Source organism: Gopherus evgoodei, chromosome 5, assembly GCF_007399415.2.
Source record: "Gopherus evgoodei ecotype Sinaloan lineage chromosome 5, rGopEvg1_v1.p, whole genome shotgun sequence".
Classification (NCBI taxonomy): Eukaryota; Metazoa; Chordata; order Testudines; family Testudinidae; genus Gopherus; species Gopherus evgoodei.
In genome coordinates this window covers 131,408,220-131,430,232 of record NC_044326.1, presented here as the reverse complement: position 1 = coordinate 131,430,232, position 22,013 = coordinate 131,408,220, and the positions used below count along the sequence as shown (strand labels likewise).

The following is a 22,013-nucleotide window of genomic DNA, read 5'->3' as shown; positions in this document are numbered from 1 at the left end:
AAGCAAAAGTGAATCTGAGGGCCTTTAAACCAGCTTGTTGTTACCTACTATGAAATGCTTGACCTGGAAACATTAATTTAAAATACCAATAACCAATGTATACAAGATTAAAGAAATACTGCAGACAAAAATTATCTGGGAATCTATGGACTAAGCTGCAGAAGACAACACGTCTAGGTTCATTTCAACCAGAATTCACACTAAGAGTGGTTGGAAAAATAAAGGGATTGAAAAAAATCCAAGAGATTTGGTGTTATTCAGTTCCTTTTCTTTCCGTTTTGCAACCATATGCAGGATGGAAATACTCTAATGCCTAGCAGACTGCTCAGCATTAGAGTAATGCAAAATTAAAAAGTTTTTTCACATCAAGTGAAACTTGTCCTCTCATTTCAACTTATGCACAATACTGAAAAAATACCTATTTTTGTATTAAAATATGAAACTATATTAATTTCTGTTATCTAGGTAAACGTATCTTATGCCTCAAATTGGTCCCTTCTCCACTTAAAAATAATCTCAGATACTATAACCCTAAGTAATTTTCTCAGAAGTGGGCCTAATTTTCCTGTTTGCAATAAAAAGTGAAGTAAGTCTGAACTGCTTTGCATTTATCTATGAATATTTCCCATTTGTCCATTCAACATCTGTGCGTACTATAAACTGTGAACTGTTGTGTTACATTTTCACAGCAAGGAATCATAAAAAACAAAAGGAAAAGATTGGAAACAGAGTGGGGGAAATTACATAATCAAAAACACTAGTAAAAATGTCTTAACAGGCCAGAAAGGGTAGACTGTATAAACAAAACTGAGAATTTCATAAACAAAAATCTAAAGCTTTCCTGCACATATATTAAGGGCAAAAAGGAAAAATGCCTTAAAGATCATAAAGTTGCCCACAACGTGTCAATTACAAAAACTCCTTCCAAGCAAACATCACTGCATCAACCAAGCTAATATCTGAATACTAAACTAAACTTTAAAAGTAGCAATGTACAAAAGGAAACAAGACATCTGTCACAGCCAAACCCCTGGATCTGGGAACTTACAGTTCCCATTGTAGCACTGTGGCTACATTTTTGCTGACATTATTTGACCCTGGTGTAATCTGGCCTCCACAGATGAGAGTTAATCTTATCAGAGGTTTCCTCCTACCACAGCAACACAGGCATCTTTTTCTTATTCCTCATGCCATTATTCTGAAAGAACCATTTTTGCTTTCCTAGCCATTGTACCATTTTCTCCAGAGACTTTTGAAACCATCTTCCTTGCTTCACATTCTAGTTTGCAGAGCTTCCCAGAGAAACTCTACAAACTCATCCCCCATGAACCCATCGCAGGGACCTTATATGTGCTTCCCAAAATACATAAAACAAGGCAACCCAGGCAGACACTTCCTATCTGGCCACAGCACTCTTTCTGAAGGACTATCAGGACCCATGGAAACCATCCTTAAACCACAGATGACACAAAGGGCCAGCTTATTCCAAGACACAACCAACTTCCTCCATAAACTCTGCAACATTAAGAACCTCCCTCAGAACTCCATCCTTGCCATCAAGGATGTCACTTGTCTATACTCTAACATCATTCACAAAGATAGCATAGCTGCCTGACTCCAATATTTACAAGACAATGAACAACCCTCAGATATTCACCCCAAGTAACACCCCACTCATCCATTTCATCCTCACCCACAACAATTTTACAAACAATAACAAACATTTTGTCCAAACCATGGGAACAGCCACGGATACGAGGATGGCTCCTCAATATGCCAGCCTCTTCATGGACCACTTTGCATTAGAATTTCTGGACAAATGCACCATGAAACCAGTGATATACCTGAGATACATTGATGTTATTTTCATCCTCTGGACAGACGACAAACTCCTTCATAGATTTCCACAACAACTTCAACTCTCTTTGGAACACTCCCACCCTAGCGTCGACTTCCTGCACAACACTATCAGCTTCAGCAATGGAACCCTTCAGACAACTATATATAAAAGAAACCCACAGATCACCACACATCTTCACAGATCCATCCCAAACGCACCAAGAAATCTGTTATCTACAGCCAGGCACTCAGATACCACACAATAAGGTCCAAGGACAAAGTCTGGAATACACACCTTAACGCTGCCTTCACCAAACTAGGATGCTCCAGAGAAGTAGACTGCACTATGGAACAGGCAACCCAAATATCCTGAGAGAATCTGCTTCAATACAGAAATAAAACCCCCTCTGACCACACATCCCTAGTTATAACCTACCACCCCACACTGGAACCCTTTCGGGGTATCAAACAACTACAACCCACATTTGACGGGGAACCCATCCTGAAATAACTCTTCCCTGAACCCCCTCTTCTGGCCTTCAAACAACTCTCCAATCTCATCATCAGAAGCAAGCTCCCCACAGACTAGGACACTCCATGTGGAAAGTGTCATCAGACACTGCTACAACAAGAGATGCAAGACCTGCAGACGTATCTCCACTGCTACAACAATTAACGTCCACCACAACATACTTTTCAAGATCCATGGGTCCTGTATATGTCTATCACAACATGTGTACTTCAGCCAGTGCATTAAATGCCCCAACAACAGCAACCTACATGGATGAAACCAGACAGACAATCACTACACTCTTGAATGAACTCACACAGGAAAATTATAACAGACAAAAACACAGTATCACCTGTGGGCGAACACTTTTCAAAGTGATCACTCTATATCTGACCTATCAGTCTTCATCCTCAAAATGCACAACATTTTCAAAAGATGAGCCTGGGAGCTTAAATTCATAACTTTGCTAAACACTAAAAATCATGGTCTTAATAAAGACATTGGATTTATGCCTTATTACAACAATCTATAACCCACTAACCCCCCTTTTTGTCCTAACAAAAAGGACAAGGAGTAGTTGTGGCACCTTAGAGACTAATAAATTTATTTGGGCATAAGCTTTCAGGGGCTAAAACCCACTTCATCAGATGCATGGAGTGGAAAATACAGTAGCAGGTGTATATACACAGTAGATGAAAAGATGGGAGTTGCCTTACCAAGTGGGGGGGGGGGGTCGAGACAATTCAATTAAAGTGGGCTATTATCAACAGGATAAAAAAAATCACTTTTGTAGTGGTAATCAGGGTGGCTCATTTCAAACAGTTAACAAGAAGGTATGAGTAACAGTAGAGGGGAAAAAAACGAGGCGCCTTTGTGGCACCTTGGAGACTAAGGGTATGTCTACACTGGAAACTTCAAAGAGCTGCCAGGGGAACACTCCCGTGGCAGTGCTTTGAAGTGTGAATGTGATCACATACGAGCGCTGGAAGAGAGCTCTCCCAGCGCTCCTGATAATCCACCTCCACAAGGGGATTAGCTTCGAGCGCTAGGAGCACGGCTCCCAGTGCTTGGAGCCCATTTACACTAGTGCTTTAAAGTGCTCAGACTTGCTGTGCTCAGGGGGGTGATTTTTCACTCCTTTGAGCCAGCAAGTTAGAGCACTATAAAATCTAAGTGTAGACAAGCCCTAACAAATTTATTTGGGCATAAGCTTTCGTGGGCTAGAACCCACTTCATCAGATGCATGGAGTGGAAAATACAGAAGCAGGTATAAATACATGAAAGGATGGAAGTTGCCTTACCAAGTGTAATGTCAGTCTAATGAAACAAATCAATTAACAGCAGGATACCAAGGGAGAAAAAACTTCTGAAGTGGTAATGAGAGTAGCCCATTTCAGACAGTTGTCTCGTTAGACTGAGCTCACACTTGGTAAGGCAACTCCCATCCTTTTATGCTACTTGGTTTGAAGATTCTGTAATGATAAAGTAAGTAATAGATACTGTTTTATTTTGAATTTAAAAAGATGGAAGAACACTAGTAAAGAAACTACAGAAAAACTATTTTCAGTTTAAAAAGGTTGCTCAATACATGGTGCACTATGTTAATGGAGTAATAATATATGGGCAACATTTAAATAAAGCATTTATTTTTGAACTATCTACATAAATTCTTCTTCAGACAAAAATGCATTAATAACTTTTAAAACCCCTGGCCAAAAGCAAGAAAAAGATTCATCCTGATTTGATGTTAAATTGCCAAAAAAATAGATTAACATGAAAGATGTACCCTTTTACCATGAAACTGAATCACTATAATTCAGCTGTCTAAATATAGCATTTTAAAGATAAGTGAAGTAGTGTATTTGATACAATAAATTCTCTCATATCAAATAAGTCTCATATAATAAGGCTGTGAGGCATACTGCTCATGCTCTCAATTACAAACTGATCCCATCAGTACTAAAATTATTAACCTAACGTGAAACTCCGGCTAGTGAAGTCATGTCTTTCAAGAGAGAGGGGAGAAACTCAACAGAACTTTCACTCCACCTCAGATGCACTCATCTTCAGCTATCCTTATGAAAATTCATGACTATTTTGCACTTTACAATTATCCACGAAAGCTCAACTCTCAATTCCATTTGAATACTATCTGTTCACATGCACATTTCTAAATTAGTCATTAAAAATCAAATGATTTCTACTTTTTAACCCATAAAAAGGTTGACTGTATTGAAAACAAAACAGCAAAAAAACCTGTAGCTGCTTCTCTCATTATTTTTTGTTATTTGCTTAAAAAGCATGTTCCAATTTTTCAGTGACCTACTACTGTTCTGCCAAAATAAAAAACAACAATGGCTAAAACTAATTTTATTCTTTGCATCTAGATAAAATGATGGCCTTTCGAGCTCTAATCCTTTACAAGTAAAGCAAGTAAAAAGTCCCCTAGGTTTTTTTAAAAAAGTGAGCACCTAACCAAAAGAACCAAAGGGAAGGCTAGAACTTTTAAAAATTTGGAAGAAACTTTCCCATTGTCTGTTGTTCTCTGGGCTGCAGGGACACGGAGAAGCAATGCTATAAGTAACAACGCTGTGTAAGGTTTGAACCAGGTATGAAAAAGTATCTTCCATACCTGGAAGAAATTATTTGGATAGGGAATATTTAGACAGACACAAATCACATTTATTTCTTATTTTGGCCTGTGGCTCTGTGCTAACCCCTGATGCTTTTGGTTGCTTGTAACCTTTAATATGAACCTCCAAGAAAGCTAGTTTGGGTGCTTAATTTTAGGAATTGCTCTTTTAAAATCTAGCAAAAGCCTAAGTTCCAGATGTATTTTTTTCCTTTTTTTTTTTTTTTATAAAATTTACCTTTTTTAAGAATAAGATTGGATTTTTGGTGTCTTAGGAGGTTTGTGCATGTTGTTTGATTAGCTGATAGCACAGCTAATTTCCTTTGTTTTCTCTCTCAGCTCTTCCACATTGGGGGTGGGGTGGATGAAAGAGCTGGAGGATACCCCATAGGGAGGAATTCGCAGGTGTTCCTTCCTGGGTGCAAGAGGTTATTTTTGCATTTGGGTGGTGGCAGTGTTTACCAAGCCAATGTCAGAGAAAAGCTGTAACCTTGGGAGTTTAATTCAAGCCTGGAGTGACAAGTATTAATTTTTAGAATCCTTGTGGGCCCCCACCTTCTGTACTCAAAGTGACAGAATGGGGATTAGCCTGGACAGAGGATAATGAGGTAGTTTGTGGATGTTTATGGGGAGCTCCTCCCAAGTGTGAGGGACAGCATGGAAAAACCACAGAGGTGCTTGTTTGAATATTTAACAAGTGAGCGAGGGATGCTGGCATCCTTGGGAGGCAGAGGGCAACCTTTCAATAGTAAATGACAGATGATGGGCAGGGTCAGGATAGAGTGCAAAGGGCCTTGTAAGTGAAGACAAGTAGCTTATGTTTGATGCAATAGATAAGAGGGAGCCAATGAAGGGATGCAAAGAGATAAAATGGCCTTGGAGAAGCAGTCTGGTGCCAGGATAGAAGCACATCCCTGGTTCTAGGGTGCCAAGCCTAAAGTATCTGGACCAGGGTGGGATTTACTACCCACTTTTATTTGTAGTAAGGCATGACAGCGCAGACAAAGTGTCCATCCCCCAACAAATAAACTAGCCTTTTTTAATCATAGAGATATAAACATCTATGTAATGCTAGTTTTATGATATATTAATTCATATCTCAAAAAGGATTTTTAAAAATCAAATGTGTCTGTGGAATGTTCCACAATATTTTCTAATAGCTTCTGATGTTTAAAAGATAGCTATCATAACAACTAGATCTAGAAACTAGATTACTTACTATGCATGCAAATTAATTACATTGGTAGAAGGTTTTTCTCCTGGTATTAATGCTTAAAGTTGTCTTTAGAGATATTTACATGGTTTGAACTAGTACACAATCATATTAGGTAAGTAGGATATATTTTCAACATCTTCTGTGAATGGTACTATTGAGTCAATATGAAATTCGTTAAGCAGAAGAGGGCCAAAACTGAAATAATTCAAATTCTACTCCATCATTAACTTTGGGGTTTTTATGCAGTGGGACCTGGATTTAAACAACCTATAGTTTACAGAATCTAGATCTGATTGAACAGGTTTTCCAAAGCCACAACAACCTCCTGTTTCTCCATCTCCACTATTAGAAATACTCAAAGTTTTCCAAAACAGCATCAAGATAATGTACTTTAACAGCTCAAACAGGTAGCGATACTTTAAACACACCAACCCACACTACTCCAAAGAATGTTCTATGAAAAGCAAATACCGTAAGAAAAAAATGAAACAAATTCAAAGAATATTAAAGTAAGGTTAAGGCTGACATACAGAGAAACAACAGTAAGGAAATTCCAAGTCAAGTACATCTGTTCATTCTTACATCTCCCATTGTTTGTATTACTTCAGATACTGTAGGAATCTCAAATGTGCGTGCTGCAGCACCTAAGCACAGTGGGACACACTTAAGATGGAGTTTCAGCCTCTTATTTTGAAGCCTCTTACTACTGTCAGGCTGAATTACTTTGCCTTTGTGAGCAAATCTGAGCTAATGGATTTTTATCCCTGAAATCGTTTGACAGGTAAAGTTCAAATTATATTTTTTTTAAACCAAGGAGAATCTTATTTAATTTCAAGAGCAATTCCACACAAAAGAAATCCCATCTAGCAAAATATCAAAGAAAGATGATGTTACTATTTGACAATGACAATGTCAAGTGGCTTGGCATGGATTTACATCATGATAGTTACTGAATAGGGGGCCTAATACTGAAAGGTATATGCCAATTGGTGTCAGTCATTTCAACAGAAATTCAGCACTTTGCAGGATTCAGTACTAAGTGACTACTGGATCACAAGTAAGCAGAGTAAAATGCTTCTACGCATTATTTACTATTATTATTTTTTGGAAGAGAATGTGGGGGGGTTTTGGTTTGTTTTTTATTCTTGCAAAGCTTTACATTGGTTCTTTCTGTTTCCCAAGTTCACTGTACTTGTCCTGTACATTAAATTGCTTTCATCACAGCTAGACCACAAAGAATCATTAGTTCCCTTAGAAAATTAAAGAGAGAAATGTGTTTTATGTATCCATATTGCAGGCTTCAAAGCCATCTTAAATAATGGCACAAGATTCCTGATAGTATCATCATATGATATGAGCCGTATTGCAAAATTCCTTGGGGCTTGTCAAAATTCTCCCTATATCACATATTAATCAGAATGTTGTTGATGTGCTCCATTTTTTAACTCTGCCTATTTACAAGACATCTGTAAATTTCTTAATAATCAATGTTTAAATACGGAAATCAAAATAAAATGTGTCATTAACAAAAATACTAAGGTTATTTTATTTTATGTGCAGATATGACAATACAGATCCTCATCTCTTATGATGCAATTTTGGGTTTCTAAATTTAAAAACCCAACACCACCACCACAATGACCCTCTAGAAAGAAGTCTGATTTTAAAAGATACTTCAAAATCTTGTCAGAATTTTATCTATAAAAATTGTTGGCTAAGGCAGATACAATTTTGGCCATGTTTTCCAGATTATGTAAGCACTTGAATGGTGAAGCCCCTCCTGCCCCATACACATACACTCTGTAGTTGTAACAATGAGATGGCTGCAGGGCTCTCAAGGTAGAGAATTGGACCATACCTTCATGGGTAGGTTCTGGGTCGGGGGTAAGTGAGATGTCATCCAGCTCGCGCAGGCAGAGCCATTCTCCATCCATAGACACTCGGAATTTGCAAAGATAGATGGTCTCCATGGCAGCCTGCGTGATCTTGTCTGTAGTGGGGGTTGGCATATCGCTTTGAGGCGTCAAGGCAGACATGATGACTCAGCTGGCACAACAAAAAAGAACTAAAAGGAAAAGCCTTCTGAGGAAGATAAGAAGAAATACCTTGCTGTGTAGAAACAAATATGCTCAAATCACACAAATTGCAAAAGCTTTTTCATATATACAGCAAGGTATAAATGATGCTCCTCTTCAGTCTCCTCCTCCTCTCTTCCCCAACTATCTTTTTCTTCAGCTGTGCTAGATGCTATTAATCCTAAGCAACCACAGAAAACCTGGTCACTGCATAAAAGAAAAAGCTTCCTTTGCTCGTTACCAAAACTAAGAAAAGAAAAACCAAAATAATATATGTCTATAGGAACAGCTATCCAGAATTGCTAGAATCACTACTAGTCTCTTTCTCCTCCAGAGAAGCCAGGACACAGAGTGCTAATAGGATTGGTTGTGCGCAGCAAGCAGGGTGTTGACCAAAATGGCTGACTAATGAACTGAACTGAAAATTCAGACTCATGTGACCAGCTGCTCAGATCGTAGGGCAAGCAATTCCCAGGATGCTATATAGATGCTGCTGATACAGGGAGAGCAATTAGGCTGATCTTGCTCTCACCATCCACAGCCTCTTTTCAGACTATGCTAGTCAATCTGCGATCAGGCACAACATAATACACATATTTCTCATCAGTTCCTCTCATAGTACAAAGGAGTGGAGTGTCTATTTGATTACTACAAAGAGAGATTTGTATTCCGTTCATGTGCCTAGGTGCTTCTATATAAATCAAATTGGGTGTGCAAATTATGATTGAGATCTCGCTTTCAGTGAGTTTAAGTTTCTCAAAAAATACCTTTTCAACTGAACTTTCCCAACTAAACAAATATTACATGGATTTACCCTCTGAGATAGTAAAAAACAAACAAACAAACAAACAAACAAACAAACAAACAAACAAACAAACAAACAAACAAACAAACAAACAAACAACACACACACGCACCTAGAAAGTTTGTTCAAATCTGAAGTGTTTGCAGTGCATCACTGACTCAGATTTTAGCCTCTGCTTTTTTTGTGGTATTATACATTATAAAGATCAGATTGCTAACTAAAAATTAAAATTATCCATTAAGAACTGGTGCAACTTTGGATAAATCCAAATAAAAGCTGTTGCCACTGAACGAAGTAAAAATTGAAAGATACTTTTTAAAGAATAAACTGGTAACCCTGCCTGGTACCTTTCAGGTAATTTGACTGCTGGTGCCCTTAACCTTAACATGCCTCCTGTGAGATGAGAATTGCAGTCTGCTCTGTGCCTGACACCTTCTACCCAAGTTGGTACCTCAAGAAACCAGTGACCTCAAGGTCACTGCCTAACCACGGTAATCTACATAACCACCACTTAAGGTATATATAATACCAAACAATAACCTCATGTGGTATTTAATAATTTTAAATAAGATTTATATTAATTCTAGTCCTCAGTGATTGCAATGTTACAGATGAATGAACTGCCCCCACATCAACTCAAAAGGGCAACCTAGAGGCATTTTACATTGAAAACTACATTAATAAAAAAGTATTACATAGAAAACTGCCCTCCCTCCCCCAACCTCGAAAATCAAATTTAAACAGAAACACCTGAATGATGTATTTGGATGCACAGAAATGTTAGTAGTTTGAAAGGCAGAATCACATGACACTTCACTACAAAATTCAGTTCCCCAATAAGTATGACTCAAAAAAGGGAACAGAAAACAGTCACCAAGTTAGTTTTCACTGTATTTATGGAACTGTGGGGGAAGTCAGCAATAGTTTACAGCAGTTACTTCTAACAACAGGCAAAGAAAAGAAGTTGCTTACCGATATTGACCAGAAGTGTGACAACTGATTAGTTAGAATATGTATGCAGTCCTATTTAAGGTAAAATAAATAGTTCTCCAGTGTATTGTTACAGTAATATAATACGCACAGCACTCATGGCAAAAAGTACAGGTAGCTTTCTGAGAGAAAGCAACTCTTCTTTAAAAACACTAACAGTAGTTTACCATGTTGATGAAAGAGTATAAGAACCTCAGCAAGTATCTCCAGTTTTAATGTTTGGATTTTATCACCACCATCACCCTGGACAATGAAACTAGATGGGTCAGTCTCTTTATTTAGTCAGTCTTGTTTTCAAGTTCAAATACAATATCATAATATTTCAATGTTTATACTTTAAATACCAGAGCAGAATGTTTGAACAACAAAAGCCTCTCAAAATTAAGCAATATAAATTTATTTTGTTAAACCTAATTATGCTTCGTTGGTTCTTTTAATACAAAACCTGAATTTCGACCAATGGTGGTTCTTAAATGGCACTTGTAACGTGCCACTTGTAAAATGGATCTTTTTTTTTTCTTCTTTGTAAAGCTGTCCTACCTTTTTAAAACAATCTCAGCTACGCCTGACCTAGAAACTCTAATTTTATCCAGTCATCTTCGACAAAGAATGGACCCTTTGAGTATTCTATTTGAAAGGTTGGCCAAGTTATTTTTAAAGGTATTCGATGCATGTTTTTGAATCGCTGAGAATTCTTTTAGTCCGATACAGACTAACACGGCTACCACTCTGAATTCTTTCAGCGTTCTCTGGAATTGGTATACATGGAAGTTCTGGTTGAGTCCTGACCTTTTACTTAAAAAAAAAATGTTTAGGCCTTTTCTTTGTAAATATATTCTAAGTGTAAGCTGACATCGACAACATTCAACATGAAAGAACAGCATGGAAAAGCTGCTACCAAAAGTATATGTTGTGCTGTATGACAAAAATCAGCTACTATACTGGAGAGCAAAAACTGTTGCTATCTTTAAAAGAGCACTAAGGGGTGAACATCCTGGGATTCACCACCCAGAGAACCTTAATTTTGGAAAATTGGTTGAAACAACTAAAAACAGAGTTATAAAACAAACATGTTCACACAATAAAATTGAGGCAAACATGGCTTCTGTATACGAACATTGCGTCTCAAAAGCTATTAGAGAACATTAGAGAAATATTTTTTTGTTTTTCCATAAACACTTTGATATTAAAAAACAAAGCAATCACAGGGCAAGAGGTAAAACTTAATCATGGTTCAGAAACTGGTCAAGGAGGAGGAATTATCTAAGTTCAATATCAATGTGGACACAAGAACAAATGGATACAAACTGGCCATTAGGAAGTTCAGACTTGAAATTAGACAAAGGTTTCTAACCATTAGAGAAGTAAAGTTCTGTAACAGCCTTCCAAGGGGAATAGTGGGGGCAAAAGAAATATCTAGCTTCAAGACTAAGCTTGATAAGTTTATGGATGGGATGGTATGATGGGATAGCCTAATTTTGGCAATTAATTGATCTTTGATTATTAATGGTAAATATGCCCAGTGGCCTGATGCGTTGTTAGATGGGGTGGGATCTGGGTTACTACAGAGAATTCTTTCCTGGGTGGCTGGTGAGTCTTGCCCACATGCTCAGGGTGTATCTGATCGCCATATTTGGGGTTGAGAAGGAATTTTCCTCCAAGGCAGATTGGCAGAGGCCCCGTTTCTTTTTTTTTTTGCCTTCCTCTGCATTGTGGGGCATGGGTCACTTGCTGAAAGATTCTCTGCACCTTGAAGTCTTTAAACCATGATTTGAGGACTTCAGTGGCTCAGACATAGGTTAGGGGTTTGATACAGGAGTGGGTGGATGAGATTCTGTGGCCTGTGTTGTGCAGGACGTCAGACTAGATGATCATAATGGTCCCTTCTGACCTTAAAGTCTATGACTCTATGAAAACAAAAGTATAGGACTAAATGGTGAAGGAGGCTAATAGTGGGTATCACTTCATTAAGCTGCAAGTAGCTATAATATGTTAAAAGTACTGCAAAAATGCTGGCATTATCAAAATATTTGAAAGCTAGGAATTTCAGATCAAAGATTTACGCAAGTGACAAACACAGTTCTGTAAAAAAATTTAAGACAAGAATTTAAAAATTAAGTTCAATTTTATTAAATAAATCAAATAGCTGAAAGCAAGCCAATTCATTCGACCATTACTATTTAAAATGTTAACTTTAGATAATAGGACTTACTTTAAACTTTGATCCTGTGCATTAAATATCAACTAGATTAGTCCAATAGGTCAGGCCAATATTTTTCTTTCTTGTCCTTTCTTTTTTATTACAAAGTGACAAAAAAGAACTTTTTAAACTCCAGTAAGAACCTCTACTTTTAAAGTGACAAATCAGGAATCCATTGTCCACTTCAGGTGTAGAGCAGGGTTTCTCAAACAGGGGTCGCCCCCTTCTGGAGGGAAAGCCACTGGCGGGCCAGGCCGGTGTGTTTACTTGCCCCATCCGCAGGTCCGGCCGATCGCGGCCCCACTGGCTGCGGATCACTGCTTCGGGCCAATGGGAGTTGCTGGAAGCGGCGGCCAATACGTCCCTCGGCCCGTCAGGGCCTTTCCCTGCACAAGCAGCGACCCCTGTTTGAAAAACCCTGATGTAGAGGAATAAATTCTAACTTACGCACAGACCTCACATATGACTTCTAAAGGCAATACTTAGTGTGAACTTTTAGTTCAGAAGCCAAAAACCAGGCTTGCAATAAAAACTGAGTTACAGCCTTAACCATACAGAGCCTACCAACTCGCCATAAACGGTGTAGAATAAAATGGCAAAGTTTTGGGATGACAACATTATTTTGGTTATTCAAGACAGGAGAAGACTGAGGAATTACAAAACAACCGACCAACGCTAGGTAAATACAACACTGACAGATGAGATTCAATGAAGATAAAGTACTCATATACATAATAATGGGTTCTAAATTAACTGTAACCACTCCGAAAGACGACCCAGGCAACACTGCAAACAACAGGATAAAATTGTGCAGCATATATGTCTACAAGGTTCATAGAGTTGGAAAGCCAACCACTAACTGCCAGGAATCAGGAAGAAGTTTCCCCTACAGACAAGTAACTTCATACTTTTCACCACAGGGTTTCTTGTGTCCCCCTCTGATGAATCTACATGGCCACACACAGGCTACAGGACTGGACAGGACATCAGTCTGATCCAAAATGGCAGCTCCTATGTTTCCAAATTAAATAAATCCTGATAACCAGTTTTCCCTATTCCCCAGCTATGCCACTTGCAGATGGAACCACAACCTTGATATTCTGTTCCTAGTGTCCAGTATCTTTTCCTTTACCTTTTAACTTGAGATATAGAAAGGCAGGTGGCAAAAATGATGATTTCCCTCATATCTCTGCTCCTGCTTTCAATGCTGTACCTCAATGACAATGGCAGCATGCCCTCCTCGCTCCCAGTTCAAGAGTTAATATATCTTACACACACACACTCCCCAAAACTTTCTTTTCTGTATAAAATATTCACCAGCCAACCCGCTCTACAGGTGACATACTGCAGGATAATCAGCCTCCACCCTGAATGGGGGCATAGGCAGGATCCAACCCTTCATTTCTTTGCTGCAGTCAGACAGGTAGCCAGGATTTTCACCTTCCGTATAGGAGGCACACATGAAGTACGTCTCTTGCAATTTGAGTCCAGCAGGTTAAAAATACAAAAGGGCAGGAGTGAAGAATTTTCTAGGCTCAAGGAAAAAGATGGAATCCATTACTTCCATTACTAGGCTCAAGGAAAAAGACAGACTTTTCTCTTTGTGCAACAAAGGTGTTTCAGAATTTAGAATACCGATGTTACTAAAAGTACAACTGAAAAAGGGGAAGGAAGAAGCCACCAGAGCCATCATGATCAGATGGCCTCCCACTGGAAGCTAACAGGAATTATGCAGAGTAAAGGCAGCTCAATCAGGTTTAGTTTTTGTCTTTAAAAACCTTCTATAGATTTACTGCAACTTACCTCTCCTAAAGAAATGTTATTCTCCTACCTGTTCTCTCCACTTGTCTAACACTGGCTGCATCTTTGCCTCTTGGAGGAAGAGTGTCACTAGCATTCATCCAAGAGCAGCTCCTGTTGGCATGAACAGCTTTCATGATCTGTCTTAAGTCTTCATCTCAGTTCAAGTTTCAACAGAAGACATAAGTTGCCTTTCTTTGCCCTTACTGTTTCTCTCACTCTACTGTTGAATTAAAAAAAAAAAAGTAGCAATGTGGTCTGGGATACAATATGTGTAAGTCACTACACTTGACTTGTACATATTGTATCCCAGACCATGTTACTGTTGAATTAAAAAAACCAACAAAAAAACCACTACACATATATGTGAGTGCAGTGAAGCGCTGACAACGGAGCACCTGCTCATTTGCCTACTCCTTGGGGAGACCTGTACGCAGGAGGACCTCACAGCTGCAATGGAAAGAGCCATTGCTTGTACATGGTTTTGGAAAAACATCTAGTTTGTGACAAAGACATGAGAAGAAGTCGTCGCTACACAAAATAAAATTGTTATACCGTATGATAAATTCTTCAGGTCTGTTCTTCAGCATCTCTGAATATCTTCATGCTATTTTGAGCACACCTGTCACCATGGGCCCAACGTTATCAGCACATGGCAAGCATGGAGTTCAGACCTGCAGCTCTGGTATTACTAACATTATGTTATAACACTGCTCTACAGCCAAAATGCTTCTGAAATAAATGTAGTCCAACTTTACTAATTCTGGGTCACTGAGAATGAAAATGATGCTTAAAATTGTTGATTGGCTCTAGTTTTCAAGATATGCTATTGGGTCAGTATATATGACCCTTGACTTGGGAATGGCGGAGGAGAAGTGAGTTATAAAGGGAAGGGATCTCAATTTGAACCAGAAATGACTAAAATACATCTTTGACTGGATCTATGAATAAATCTACGACTGGGTTTGGACAGTACTTGGTTTTTAGGCAAAACAATGAATGATGCAATCTGAAGCTGGTACATGATATGAATTGCATCCTGTTATTCCTAGAAGTCATGGATGATGCAATCATAACGAAGCTTACATCACTCTGCTGAACAAATTGCCCTATATCAGCTCTAGAAATCATACAGTGTCGTGCTCTCTTATTTGTCAGTGTTTGATTTTGCAAAGGGACACATTTCTGTTTAGCCAAAGTGAGCAGAGATGCCTCGTACTTGTGTGAACAGTGCAGATAACTTCTGCTATGTTTGTGGTGAAGTGACTTTTGCATCACAAAAGCGCAGTATAACCACTATGGTTAAGAAAGCCTATCGCCTTTATTTTGGCTGCAAAATTGGAGATCAGGACAAGAGGTGGGCCCCACACATATGCTGCAACATTTGTGCAACAAATCTTCGCCAGTGGTTAAACAGGAAAAGGAAATCTATGCCTTCTGCAGTGCCAATGATTTGGAGAGAGCCAACAGATCATACCAGCAATTGTTACTTCTGTGTGGTGCCTCCACTTGGGAAAAGTGTGTCAAAGAAGAAAAAGTGGACTGTGCATTATCCAAACATTCCATCAGCTATACGCCCAGTACCCCACGGAGAAGGACTGCCGGTTCCTGATGCACCAGAATCATTCTCACTTGAGTCAGACGAGGAAGAGGAAGAGGATGAAACTTCTGGTCCTGAACCATCAATGTCACAGGACCCACATTTTCTCCCATCCTCCTCCTCTGAACCACAGCTCATAACACAAGGTGAACTGAATGACCTTGTCAGGGATTTGGAACTACCCAAGAGTAAGGCAGAGCTGTTGGGCTCCAGACTACAGCAGTGGAATCTCCTGGCAGGCTATCAGGGCAAATGGAGCCCATCAATGCTTGCAGACTATTGCTGGACAGTGACAAGAGATGCTCCATTTAATGAATACAAGAGACAAGCCAAGAAGCACCGAGTAGACACTGAATAGGACTAAACTATGTACATAATAATTTTTTGCCTTTTGTTTCATAATACATTTAATTTATAAAACCCTTTTGCTGATTTTTAAAGTGTTACATAAACAGGACAGGTGAAATAATATCATGTAAAGCAACCACAAACACATGAAAAGACCTAGGTTTACAATTTATGATTAAAACTCTACTATCTACATAATATACATAGACATAAAATGTAAAAACTTAAATATCTTAGAAACAGTAGCCAGTTGTTTTAATTGTCATATTTGAATTCAGCACATCAAAATACATAATAAATATCACGTTATCTCTGAAGCAGACGACTTCTCAAAAATTGTAGACCAGTGTAATTAATGAGCCTACATAGCCCATGCTTCAGTTCAGTTTATTTGTAAAAGTAGCAGCATAGTGTATATTGTGTACATGATGGCTAGATAACTACAGTGTCAAACAGCGACCAAGACTATAGTCATTTACAAATCATGAACATACTTCATATTTTCAGAATTTTCAACTCTAAACTTAAGTAGCTTTACAGTTTATTAGTCTCTCTTTCCCCAGTCTCCTCAAGTTTTCCATTCATACTAGGCCCATCTACATTGAGACGGAAGTTGATTCCCAGTTTGTGTAGATGTACCCATGGCAGCTCTTCTTAGACTAGCACCTAAAAATAGCAGAGTGCCCACAGTGGCTCCGGCTAGCCACCCGACCATGTACCCAGGGGTCAGGCAGGGTTGCACTTGGAGCAGCTAGCCCAGGCGGTCATCTGTGCTTTCATGGACACGCAGCTATTTTTAGGCTCTAGCCATGGGTGGCAGGTATAATGAGCCGGGGAAGGCTAACACCTGGGCCGTGGTGGCCCTGCCCCTTTCCTGAGAACTCCACTGTCTGCTGCTGCCCGCCTGCTATAGCTCACTGTGTCCCTCGTCCTCGGGAGTGGGGGAGTGAGGAAGTAATGCTACAAGCCAGCAGTAGGTGGGAGGGTCTGCCCGGGGAGCGAGGTGGCTCAGCCATATGCTGGGGCTGGCCAGGTGGGGGTCCGGTGGCTCGCCTCGGCGATGCCACCCGACATAGTCAATGACTCAGCTTGGCTCAGCTCAGCATGGCTGGGGCATGGATGGTGGCTCAACCCCGTGTGGCTGGGACCAGACTGGCGCTCGAGGATGACCAGGTGTGTCTGGGGCTCCTCCAGTCACAGGGAGAGGGCCTTTGGGCTCCTCCTGTTATGGGGTGTGTGTTCGGGACTCAAGGGGGGCAGGGCCTCAGACAGATGGGGGTGCAGCCAGTGGGCTAGTCTCCCCAAAGTGGGAGTTCACCCACTGCCCATGGCACTAGCTCAAGCAGAGCTAGCATACGCATGTCTACTTGAACTGCAACTCAATTCTCAGCTCAAATCATAGAATATCAGGGTTGGAAGGAACCTCAGGAGGTCATCTAGTCCAACCCCCTTCATCTCAATGCATACAATTCACTTTCTTCAGTTGATAAAATACACTATCTACATCCTTCCCTCTTCTATTCAACCTTTCTTCATTTGCAGACCTCTAAAAATTTCAAATGGAGATGCAGACCACTTTGGAAATGTGACAGTTTGAAAACCACTGTTCTATCACAATGACAACCTTTCATGCACTCCTTAGACATAGCCTGCAGACCCTCGGGGGTACATGGGCCACAGGTTGAAAACCAGTGTATTACAGCATTCCTTCATGCAATTTACAAAGCTACGGGCTATTTCAATTTCCAGCTTGACTGCAGACCAGTGTAAAGTTACCCCCTTCATTAGTACACATCTCACTATAAAGTAAAAACCATTTCCTCCCACCAACGGACTCCTATATGAAAGAACACAGTTAAATACAACATGAATACCAAGAATTAAATGTACAGTTTTTCTGATGATTTGTTAACTGGTCATTTACTAGTAAGAGCCTTATAATGTACACAGAATGCCATATCCATGACATAAGTACATTCTGCTGAAATTTAGTTATTTTCTTGTTTATAACAATCATTACCTCCATGTCAGACATACCCTAGCTGATCATTAATTGCTGGGAAAAGGGTCCTTTATACATCTCAATCCCTGAACTCCCATGATCATCAACTGCCAGAAAATACCATTCCCATTAGTTGTACTTAAATCTCTTCTCCCCCTTTACTGCTGTGCAAGAGGGATTAAGATTTACAGAGTGCTTTTAGATTCTTGACTGAAAGACACTGTAAATGCAAAATATAGAAGTAATCTTACTACCCCTTAGTTTAACCTAATTTTTAAAATGATAGTGGTAGCAAAGGTTAGGAAACCCAGGAGAACGACACACGCAAGCAAAAGTTTCAATTCTGGTTGTGTAGAATTGTAAGGCATAAAATTATTGTCTGATGCAGGGGCTGCCTCAAGCCATGATAATATGAATAAGATATTTTAAAAGTCTCAGTGAAACAAGGCTGGAGCTCACCGTCACATATGGACTCTCCTATTATCAACACTGAGGTCTTTTGGGATAGAATGGCCTGCTGCTTTGTGGGGTATATATGTTAGGGGAGGTTTCTGTAGTCTATAAAACTCATATTGCATGTTGTATGATTTTGATACAAATAGCTTATCAAAGATCATCTTTTTCTTTTCTTTCCTCCCTCTGCTTTATATATATTTATGCTGAAGCCTCTCTCTGTTCCAGTTCCTTTCTCACTTTCTTTCGGGAAACAAATGAGCACCAGAGTGTCCTGACACCTGGGAATCAACTGGGTGGTCTTAAAAAGAAATGATGGAAAGAGACAGGGACTAATTACGCTGTTTAATCCTGAAAGCATAAGTGAGGCTTGATGAGGAAAGCAGAGTCTGGGCTAATCAGGAGAAGATAAAAACAGCTCTTCTAAATTTGGGGAGGGTGTAAATCAAACACTGCAAACTACTGGCCTCCTGAACCGGCTGGGGCAGTTAAGCTTCCTATGCTGGCACAGCACACTGGAGGAAGAAACCTGGCTGGGGAACCTGAATGTTGACTTTGGGATTTTTATGTTTGGAATGTTTTGGCACACATCCTTTTCCAGCTCAGGAGAGGACAAACAAAACTTTTATTTCACGCTAGATAAGAAAGCACGTGTGAATTGTTTTATGAAAGCCAGACCCACCATTCAAGGCATTCCTACAACATCTTTATAGACCACCCCATCAATAAATACACCCACCTCACAGAGCACTGTACCTCTACTATAATAATTATAGCTACTCAGGGATACCTTAAGAAGCTGTGAAGCCTCTCAGGCCACAGAATCTGCAGGTAAGTAAGGCTAGTCCCCGAACTGAAACATAAATCCCTTCAGAAAAAAAATGGTTTATTGTTAATAAAAGAAATGAGACCTAGCAGAAAAGTTTGCTGTTACTGCCCAGACAATGAATGAGCAGGTGTTGCTACTGCCTGTGATGCAGAAAGTGAGACAGAGCGAGGATGAAGAATGCTGACCTGCATGCAAGTTTGACTCAGGAGAAGCAGACAAGCAGCACCATGGGAACAATTTATATTTCCTCTTTGCTTTACTTCCCACTATGTCACTATATCAGTCTCTCAGTCAGTGAGCAGGAATCCAACTCTTGACACAGGTTATCACATAAACAGCTATCACCGTGCAGGTAGAGAAGCACAGTGCACCATATATATAAAAAATGTGTTTGGTTTTTTACTAGGCTTCTTCCAAAGACTTCTGTATTACCAACAGCTGTTGCAGAGCAACACTTAGGAAGAGAGGAGGGTAATGACCTAGGGACTCTTGAGTTCTTATACCCGCTTTGACTCCCTGAGGCTTGGGCAAACCTATTAAGCTCCCTGCCTCAGTTTCCCCATTTGCACAATAGAGACCCACTCAAAAGGGTGTTGTAAAAATTAGTGTTTGCAAGACACTTTGAAGATTAAAAGCACTATATAAAATGCTACATGTGAAAAAGAAAACTTTGGAGTATGCTAAACTCCTCTTTGTAAACACTGCATGCTTGCAATAGGGCAGGTTAGACACTTCCATCCTATAACCAGTCTTTGCTAAAATACACAAATAACCTATCCCCTGTCACAAACAGACTGCAAAATAACCCCACACAGTTACATAACCATGTCAAGTGGAGAAAAACACCCTATATAATACCACTTTGCTTTAGGACACAGTGGCAGGAGGTGGGCAGTCAAAGCCAGCCTATCCCTGAGAACCCATACCCATCCTCTACACCAGGATGGCAGTGTAGCTACTCAATTAAAACTTCAAAAGGACTGAGAGCTCCTTCCCCAGAACAAGCAGAGTGGAGTGAAGTGGAGAGCGAGGCTTGTGATTATTTTTAATGTGGTAGCTGAGTTTCTGAATGAGCATTTCAGGAAGGCACGCATACCGAAGCATCTCCTTCCAATGTATCTTCCACAACTTTCGAGGCCGCATCACAGTCCTCCTGTCTCCCGCCCTCAGCTCAGATACACACACTTCACTTGCCTGTTGGGGTGATGACAGTAATATGATGGAGGGAGAACTATATGCCACCTTCTTCTGAAGATTCGGCCACCAAGTTCAAAGGAGTTTTGGTGTGATTTCCCCATATCCAATGGAGTCATTACTCTCTGGATACTGCTAACTCTTCCCTGCCAGAAATGACGGATCCCCAGAGTTCATACAAATTTGAATGGAATGAATCAAAGCAATAAATCAAAAATAATTTCCAGAAGTGCAGCTATCTCCTCTTCTGATTACAAAGTACCGCAGTCAGCCCACCATGCTATATAATAGTCAATATATTTTTCAGAAACAAAAGTACAAACATTTCCACCAGAGAGCAGCTGAATATAAGTTACCTTGGCCAGTTGTGTTACCTCCTTCCTTGGCAAATAAACTAGTTTTCGTTTAAGCAGGAACCCCAAACCCCCCTGCCTCTTACCTCACTCTCTGCCACTTACATCCCCATGCCCCAGGGGTTTATCACTGGCCAAGGGGATTCTGGTTGGGAGCCCCCCTTGCTGACAGGGAGCCAGTAAGCCCGAGGGAAGAAGGGGGAAGGAAGGTTCTGCAGCTACAACCACTCTCAAGACCCAAGTTCAAGTCCAGGGCAGTTTGGGGCGGAGAGAATCTGGGGCCGTGAATTGGGGTTGGGGGCGAGAAGGGATCAGGGGATCCCTGTGTAGGGGAGCTGGGGGGGACACTCCCAGGCAGTAGGGAGGAGCAATGCTGGGGACGGGCAGGGCACCAGCCCCCCGGGGTGCGGTGTGAGGACGGGGGTGCCGGCCCGGGGGTGCGAGGGGAGGCGGTGCTGGCTACTCACGGGTGCCGGCTCGGTCCTGTCCGGACGCGGGCCCCGGGGAGCTCAGCAGCAGCACGGGCAGGGCGGCGCCGCCGCCGCCGGGGGGGCTCCACACGCTCTGCGGCGGCAGCCCGGCGCCTCGATGGCCCGGATAGAGCAGGAAATAGGGGGGAGACTCGGGGGGCGCCTCCTCCGCCGCCGCTTCCCCGTCCGCGGCCTCCAGCGCCCGGGCCGAGGGGCTGCGCCCACCCCGCGGCTCCATGGCAGGGGGCCGCGCCGCGCCGGCTCCGTCCGGGCAACTTTCCCGGCCGACCTGGGGGCGCAGCGGCTGCTGCGAGTCCGCCTCCGCCATGGACACCGGCCCCGCCCCGGAACGGCCGGCCCCGCCCGCAGCCCGCCCCGGGGACCCGCCCCCAGCTCACCTCACCCGCACTACCCCCCCTTCCGGGGGGTTAGACCCCAGCACCGCCCCGCTGCAGGGGCTAATTCAGCCTCACAGCCCCACCCCCGTCTCCTCTTGGCACCCCACTTCTCAGGGGTTGGCCTCTCACCCCCACTCCCGTCCCCACAACCACCCCAGCGCCTGAGGCTGTTAACTGTTAACCGCCTCCCTTCCCCCCACAGACCCCTCTGCACCCCAGCCCCTGAGGGGTTCAACTCCAAGGGGGGGTCGCCTTCCCATCTCCCCCGCACATTCAGGTGTCTGAACTCCCCACACAC

At 41.3% G+C, this 22,013-nt stretch overlaps 1 protein-coding gene across 5 annotated transcripts in view; it reads right to left on the bottom strand.

Moving 5' to 3' along the window:
• RUFY3 (RUN and FYVE domain containing 3) overlaps window positions 1-21,395 on the bottom strand; it is an 80,296-nt gene extending 58,901 nt beyond the window's left edge. Inside the window, exon 1 of one of the 5 annotated variants that reach the window (XM_030565175.1) lies at window positions 21,315-21,395. Coding sequence is in view for 4 of the 5 variants with exons in the window: in XM_030565172.1 (XP_030421032.1) it covers window positions 8,057-8,234 (178 nt within the window). In the remaining variant the exon portion in view is untranslated. Of the gene's footprint in view, window positions 1-8,056; window positions 8,758-21,314 lie in introns of those variants that run through there. The other 4 variants (XM_030565172.1, XM_030565176.1, XM_030565174.1 and 1 more) reach the window with 4 other exon arrangements.
• Window positions 21,396-22,013: the final 618 nt, after the last annotated feature.